General features: G+C 38.4%; 1 protein-coding gene across 1 annotated transcript; it reads right to left on the bottom strand.

The window, feature by feature from the left end:
• LOC8070014 (double-stranded RNA-binding protein 4) lies at positions 1,759-6,887 on the bottom strand. Its single transcript, XM_002445403.2, has 5 exons — positions 6,629-6,887; positions 3,712-3,974; positions 2,602-2,812; positions 2,367-2,501; positions 1,759-2,247 (listed from the first exon to the last, which is right to left on the bottom strand). The coding sequence occupies exons 1-5, from the start codon at positions 6,756-6,758 to the stop codon at positions 2,090-2,092; spliced, it is 897 nt and encodes a 298-aa protein (XP_002445448.1). The 5' UTR covers positions 6,759-6,887; the 3' UTR covers positions 1,759-2,089.

Here is an 8,473-nt window from a genome sequence, read left to right on the forward strand (position 1 = left end):
ATGCAAATTTCTCACGATCCAATAAATATTGAAGCATCCATGTTTTCACTTCGTGCTAACAAACACACGGACACATACAACCTAGGGCCTTGTTTAGTTCACCCCAAAAACCAAAAACTTTTCAAGATTCTCCGTCACATTAAATCTTGCGCTACATGCATGAAACATTAAAAATAGTCAAAAAAAAACAAAAAATAATTACACAGTTTGCCTGTAAATCGCAAGATGAATTTTTTGAGCCTAGTTAATCTATAATTGAATAATATTTGTCACAAACAAACAAAAGTGCTACAATGGCCGAAAATTTTTTATTTCGCCAACTGAACAAGGCCCTAGTCTTGTTACCCAGCAAAACATGCATGAACTGCAGGTACAACACCTAGACACTAAACTCGGGCATGGCTAGTAATATCAGGCTTGAAAACAAAATATGAAATTCTGGAACTCTCGGAAAGAAAAACAGAAATCAAAATGAAAACTCCAATGATCGTAATGGAATCGGACTTGACTTAAAGACACTGCGTTGGCAATGGCATGGTGATCAAGGAGAGGTGAGATCATACCTTTTTTTTTTCTATTTTACCTATATTTACTGTTCATCTAAATGACTGTTTACACCGTTTAAATGTCATGTAAACGCTACACAGTGGTACACTATTTCCGTTTAATCATTTATTTAGCCCGTTTAATTGACAATTTAGCCCATTTAATAGATTGTTTAGCCCGAGTAATGGCTAACGGCAGGTGACTGATTGTTTACCGTTTAATGTTTAGGAAAACATTGTCTATATTACTATTATTTCATCTAAATCGAAAATAGCTAAAAAGAAAAAATAGTTGCACAACATAGATCAGAAACGATCACGTATGTGGGAAAGCTGGAAAAAAACTATTTATGGGATATTGCATTGATATGGCTAAATTTGAAATTCCGATTTGAGTAGTAAAAGTTTGAGTTTTTGAAAAAAAAAACTGATTTTGGTAGTTTCCTCTCAACTATGGAATTTGTGGGTACGGCAAGCTTAGGAAGGCTTATGAGTCCGGATCACCTACACGACCTAATATGTTTTGGAATCGGATTCCATATCGCGCTAGACAAGAGCTATTCTAACTCGTATGAGTACGAGCTATATATATAAGTCGGGGCGGAAGAAACTCTTCATTATCCGACCAAATAAATAGATGAACGAAAAAAGCTTAAATTTTTGTTATTTTATTATTAAGTATAGATATAGACTAATAGGTCTGTCCTTTACGTTTTCTTCCAATAAAATGACATCAAGTAGGCATTTTAGGTTTAGATGCCGTGATGCGTTGGCTATTGAAGACGGTTGGCTATTGAAGACGGTCTAAGAACTCAGAGGGGAGGTAAAGCAAACGTCAAAGAATGTGCAGTGAGCGTGGAAGTTGTGGGGGACTGCAAAGTTGCTCACGGCTCTTCAAGATTGTGACCATTCGTTATATCTTTGGTCGAAACTAAGGCCTTGTTTAGTTAAAAAAAAATTCGGATTTCGATACTGTAGCATTTTCGTTTTTATTTGACAAATATTATCCAATCATATATTAACTAGGCTCAAAAGATTTATCTCGTGATTTATAAGCAAACTGTGCAATTAGTTTTTATTTTCATCTATATCTAATGCTTTATATATATGCTTCAAGAATTGATGTGACGAAGAATCTTGAAAATTTTTTAGTTTTCGGGGTAAACTAAACAATGCCTAATGCAGCGAGAAGACAGGACGTAAAACGCCGTGGTGCAAGTTAAAGCTTCTAGTAGGGTTTTACTTTATAAGAGATATATATACATGTAGATATAGATTTAGGCCCTATTTAGGAAGGACGAATTGCTCCACATGCAGCCAAATTGTTATGCAGTTACAAATCCCTAACGTGTCAAAAGTTCAGGTTAAAAGAAACAACCTAAAACGATGTGCAATGCAATGCTTTGAGCAACCAACACGACATGCAGAGATACCAAGGCGAATAAAATGCTAAAAGGTTGACCATATTGTCCTATCCCTGATGTTGATGGCTGAGAAGTTAATACCAGCCCCTTGGCAACCCTTGTTTCATTGACTCTTGATCCTTAAACTCTGCCCTTGCGCTTCTTTGACTTTGAGTGGCCTACATTTGCTGATGATGGGTTGGCAGATGTCCCAACTGCAGGTACAGCATTGGTGCCTCCTTGAACAGCTAACGAGGAAGATGCATTTTGCAACATAGGTGCTACATGATCTGGTCCGCCTGCAACCAACATTTAACACTTACAAGCTTGAGAAGATATTTTGTGCTTGCAAATACAGTAGACATGCTGTAATAACTATAGAAAAAAACATATCCTGTGCCGTAAAGTAGAGATGTACCGAATGCTGCGTGTGAAACAGGGCGTGTAAACTGTATAGGAGTAAAAGTAGCTGGGCTGCTTCCAGAAGATTTGACGGCAGTTATAAGTTGTTTCTTCGATCTAACAATTCCCACCATACAAGTGTTATGCTTAGCTGCAACATCATATTGAATTATTAGTTATATATATGATAACAAGGCAAACAGGTTCAATGTTGCCAGGTCTCAAATCATGATCAAGGTAAAATAAAATACCTAAAATCGACTTGATCACAGCACGAGCTGCATTCTGCTCTGCATCCTTCTTGTTGCGTGCAGATTCACCAGTATAGCTATTCCCATCAAACACCACAATTGCAGCAAACAGCGTCAAAGGCTTCTCTATATAAACTAGAGAGTAAGAGGGCCAAGTGGTTTTTGTCTTGACAGCAAATTCATTGAGAATTGATTTGCAGAAAACCGCGTCCTGAACAGAAGAAAAAGAATGTATACATTATATGCACAAGGTAAAGAAAAATAAAATAAAATTTTAAAGATGAGAGCTTGCAACCAACAAAATATTGGTACATGGTAATGCCATATTAATGAAACTGTTATCTCAACATTAACATCTCGAAAATATATCATACAACATAAATTTACTTTTCCTTTTTGCGTATATAAGAGGAGAGAGGTACAAAGCAGCAAACATTCAAACTCCACACCCACACCAGCCCACACAAAAGTACACTTGTGTGTCTAGTACACAAGCTAGAAACTTAACAAAGGCATTCAACCCCTCGCAGAGCACTGGCACCTGTGTTCCCACCCGAAAAATGCACAACTGCATGCATACTACTAAATTGGTGCCAAACATGCTATTAGTGTGCAAGAAAAAACAGAGTTACAAAGATGTGCTCAAAGCAAACAGGAAAAAAAAAGTGCAGCAAGTTTAATCGAAAAAACTCATGTCACTTTCTTACAATGATACAGTTCCTGGATAAGCAAATTCCTAACAGATTTTAGTGAGCTGGAAAACAAATCAGATTTGGCACCCAGGGGGGGCTATCACCCTCCTTATCTGAACCCTTGCCTGTTATTGCCATCAATCTTTGTAAGGGAATTTGTCTTCAAGGCGCTATTGGTGAAAAGTATTTACAACTCAACAGTTAAAATTTTGCAGCATCTATCAGAATGCGCTTCATGACAGATTTGGAAGGTGTATGTTTTTTTATGATACCTGATTATGGTCAAATGCACTGAGATATTATGTTATCCATCAAATTTATGTATAGCATAATACACATCAAATATATGAAGAATCATTGCTCATGAGGTGAAAAGATGCTGAATGACCAGAACAGGGAGCAGAGTGAAAAGGAATACCTGATCAATAAGCCCAAATGCCTCTTTAATGTCATCCTCTCCAACTGCTGACAAGATCTCATAAGCAATTCTAGCAGCATCCTGCTCTGCTTCCTTCTTGCGATCAAAACTACCAGCTGATGAGAACTGTTGACCACCCACTTCCACTGTGCATCTGAACTTAGGCTGATGAGACGCGCCTTCAGACTCAACCTTGTAGACTGGTGGTTTCTTGTACGTTCGTTCAGCAAATGATTGCAAGCGGTTTTTATGCATATATTTATCTGTATAACACAAAACCAACCATTCAAAAAATCAAATAATAGTAAGACAATTTCATTCTTCATAGAATTATCAGAGTACACCAGTAGAAATTATACAGGCATATTGAGATATTGAAGATCAATGTATATAGACTAAAAAATGCATTAATTCTAGGTATTTCATTTGATCTTCCTATAAACAAGAACATATTAAAGAAAAACAGTTCAAAAAAGCATGCATTTTTTTCAAATTCACAACCAAAAAGATCAAACTCTGCTGCTGCATGTTGAGGGCAGGTGGAGTTGGTACTTGGTAGGAGGAACAAAAGGCTGCTAAATGTCTAGTTGGTTATCAAATTGGTTCGCCCAAAAGATCAGATGAGACGCATAGCGCCAGTCAGTGTTACATGTTATCCAGACACCTGGTTCTAAAAACTTTTACCAAGTAATATTTGCGAGCCAAATTAGGTACTAGAGCCCAAGTCAGATTCCTAAACCACACCTGGAGCATAGGTAAAAATTGCAGCAGAGGAAGATGTTGGTGGGTTGGACACAGACAGTAGCCTACACGACAGTTTAGGAGGGTTCAATCAGAAGAGGAAGAACAATAGACAAGTTAAGAGTTCATGATTGACTCCGGTAAAAATAAAACTGATATGATGATAAGTTTGAGATAAATTTACAAAAGTGTAAGAGATGGAGACCATATCATATGAGGCTTGCTATACTTAAAATTAGGCTGTGGATGCAAGTTTTATTCAAAGAAATACATCTTTCACAGAAGTGTAAGAGATAGAGATCATATCATAGGAAGCTTGTTATACTCTATAATCAGGTTGTGTATACAAGTTTCATTCAAAGAAATACATCTCTCATAATATTTGCTACTCCCTCCATTCCATGTTATAAGACATTTTGGTTTTTCTAGATGCATTACTTTTATTATGTATCTAGAGTTCTAGTAATAGTGTACATCTAAGTACGTAGCAAAAATTATTGTATCTAGAAAAGCCAAAACATCTTATAATTTGGAATGCAGGCAGTATGTCCCAACCCCTCTAGTTCTATCATCTCCACCTTCTAATACCTTAATCCCCTTCAAGCCATGATATTTGACTTGACCCATCCTCATGTGCACCAACTTTCTCAACAACCTATGAATAACATGTGGCATCCATCCAGTGCATGCCATCAGTAACACTATGGCTGCTGCAACTATTAGAAGTATTTAAAAAGTAACTCCCTCCATTCCAAGTTATAAGATGTTTTGGTTTTTCTAGATACGTAGCTTTTGCTATGCATTACTGACTCAAGCTTGACTCAGTAAAGGTCAAAAGTACAATTCCAGTTGGGATGGATACAGCTAAACAATGATGATGAGACAGCATCATACAATCAGGCAGTGGAACAGTGCATGCAAGTGGAGGCCTGGAGGGAATGGGCCTTCTGCACAAAGGCCAGTGATCATTTGTCAGCCTTACACCAGATCAGTTTAAGGAGTAAGAGCAGCTCCAGTGCTCTGCAAAATCGAACCACAGCTAGCATAAGCAAACAGACCACATTGCAGCGGCGGAACTCTACATGCCTGAAGCAAATTCAGCTGCAGCAGATGGTTCAAACTAAGTTGAACCGAAAAATTATCTATGCTGCGGAAGGAGAGGAAGTGCACTGTGGCAAAAAAGAGACACATCGGAAAGGCGGTGGGACAAGAGAAAATGCACATTTTTGTCATTTTGTTTCTTTATGTGGGACCCAACAGACAATATTTAGCACTATGGTCATCGAATCACCAGTCATACTGGTAAACTCCCATACTTCAGTTTGGTCACACACTACGGGTGCCCTAATACTTGATGAAGGAGGAACTATGTTATCCCGTAAAAAAATTACAGTACTAAGATCATAACATAGAGACAGATTGCCTTCTTATACAACTTGAAAGGACACAACTGACAAAAGAAAAGCAAAAAGTCACGCAAAATTGCTAGTCATAGACAAGCACATACCAACCACCAAACTGCCACAAAACTAACAAATTAAGAGAAACATGATGAATTGTACGTTTCAAGCAGAAAAGCAACCAACAAATTACCACGCAATTGAACACCATAAGTTATTCCCTGCAAGGATAGGTAACACAAACCGCCACAGAACTAACAAAATAAGAGAAACATGATGAATCGTACGTTAAAAGCAGAAAAAAACAATAAAAAAAAATTGCCACGCAATCCAGCTCCAGCTAGACTGGTACTGATCCTAAACGTAGGATGAGCTCCCACAAGCTCACTAGATTCATTCAATCCAGAGGTTTCATAAGACCAATCCCCCTGACAAACTTGCCCACGGCTATACCTCGCATTTCTTCCATCCGCATCCCCCCTACACCTCGATTCGGTTGCTCTAATTCCCCTCCCCTAAGCCCTAACCACCTTCGCGAGAGGTGGGGCACGCCTTACGGCACGTAATCGCCGATCGCTCTCTCTATTGGAAGCTACGAGGCCACCGGAGACACTACGCTTTGGTGGCGTGGACACCCTGCGCCAGCCGCCAGGTGCTCGACCAAAAAGCCTTCCTCCTATGCCCTATCTCGCGAGGCGACGATGCCTCCAAAAACCACCCCGGATACACAGGAAACGGCGGGAGAGAGAACCGAAGTCTCAAGCGAGGGCGCTCACCGGGGATGGCCGGAGGCGGTCCGGCGGCGGCTGCGGTGGTGATGGCGGTCGCGGTGGCCTCCATCTCGGAGCTGGTTGCGGTCACGGCGGTCCCGATCTCGGCGGTGGCTGCGGTCGCGGCGGCCGCCATCCCGCTGGCGGTTAGACGACGGTGGAACGCGGCGGGATTAGATTAACCCTCTTCGACTTTGAGACCTCCGATTGCAGGAGTAGGAGTAAAAGCAAAACCGTTGTGCCTGTCTTCGCTTCAGTTTAGGCCGCGTTTGATTAAAGTTTAATAACTCACGTAACATCACATATTTAGACATATATATATAAAGTAGTATTAAATATAGATTATTTATAAAATTAAAAACATAATAGAGAGTAATTTGTTAGACAAATTTTTAAACTTAATTAATTTATAATTAAACATTAATTATTAAATAAAACAAAAATGCTATGGTACATCCCCACCACCGAAACGACCGGCGTCTGACCGATTCTCCTCTCCTCAAAACTCATCTTTTTCCTTCCAAAAAAAATCTAATTTCCAGAACAAATAATAATAATAATAATAATAATAATAATAATAATAATAATAATGAAATAATAATGAAATAATAATAGGAAAATATAGGGATAGATCGTGCTAATTCTTCTAAATTTTAAAAAATTGCAAAAAGTTTGTAAATAGAGCAAAGAAAAAACACAGAAATTTCAATTAAAAAAAGGGACAAACACATATTTTATAGGGTTCAACCTTTTGATTCTATGCAAGCAAGTCCATAGCAATTTAGAGAATTTATATGAACTCAATCTTTTATATTTCTATAACGTGCTTTATTGAAAATTTTCCTCCAAACTTGCTATATTTCAATAAAACTAGTGCATTTAGAATGCCATGTGAATACATTACGATTGATGATGTTTACTTTGGAAAATAAATTTTTGTGTACCCGTTTTTTTCTTTGGTAAGGTTGTAGCCATATTTGAACGAAATGTTGCTAAGCAATGGATCTGTGTTTGGTTATAGTGGTAAGTGTTTGGGTGAAACTGTAAGGACCGAGAACACCACTCATGGCTTTGATATAGCAAAGTCAAGAGAATACATATTGAGTGGATAGTCTTAGTGCGATACTAAATGGTGGCGAAGGGACGCTATTAAGGATATGTGTGAATAAATATACAGGTAGATAGGACAATGAATTATAAATTTTAGTCTTTATCATATCAAATATTTAGATATATGTATGAAATATTAAATATAGACTATTTACGAAACTAAAAAGATTGCTAGAGAATAATTTGCGAAATATTTTTTAAACCTAACTACTTCATGATTGATACTAATTGTTATAGTTATAAATGTGTTATAGTGTCTATTAAACTTTAGTACCTCCAACCAAACACCCTCTAAGTCGAAAGAAAAAGAAGTGAGGTGAAGCATTAGGATTAACCTATTGAGCATAGTATTATCAACTAAGATAACGGATGGCTCCATCTTAAGCTGAGTGGGTAGTCTTAGTGCGATGCTAAATGGTGGTGAAGGGTTGAGAAAATTATTTTGTTCTAATCCTCATATCTTTTCTTATAGATGGCACGTACCAAGTGGACAGCCCGCAAACGTGTCATCATGCCCAACAAGAGGACAAGGTTGCGCCCCCACATCTAGTTGAGACACTGAGAGATATGAAGGAGGAGCCACAAGAGGAACAATCCATGGATGTACCCATGGATGAGGATGCTGAGGAGGAAGCTATGCTTGAGGAACCTGCTGAAGAAGAGGACACCGAAGAGGAGCCCATGGAGCAAGATGAACAAGAGGGTGTTGGTGATCCAGATGATGGAGACAGTTCTGACAGC

This window comes from Sorghum bicolor, chromosome 7, assembly GCF_000003195.3.
Source record: "Sorghum bicolor cultivar BTx623 chromosome 7, Sorghum_bicolor_NCBIv3, whole genome shotgun sequence".
Taxonomy (NCBI): domain Eukaryota; kingdom Viridiplantae; phylum Streptophyta; class Magnoliopsida; order Poales; family Poaceae; genus Sorghum; species Sorghum bicolor.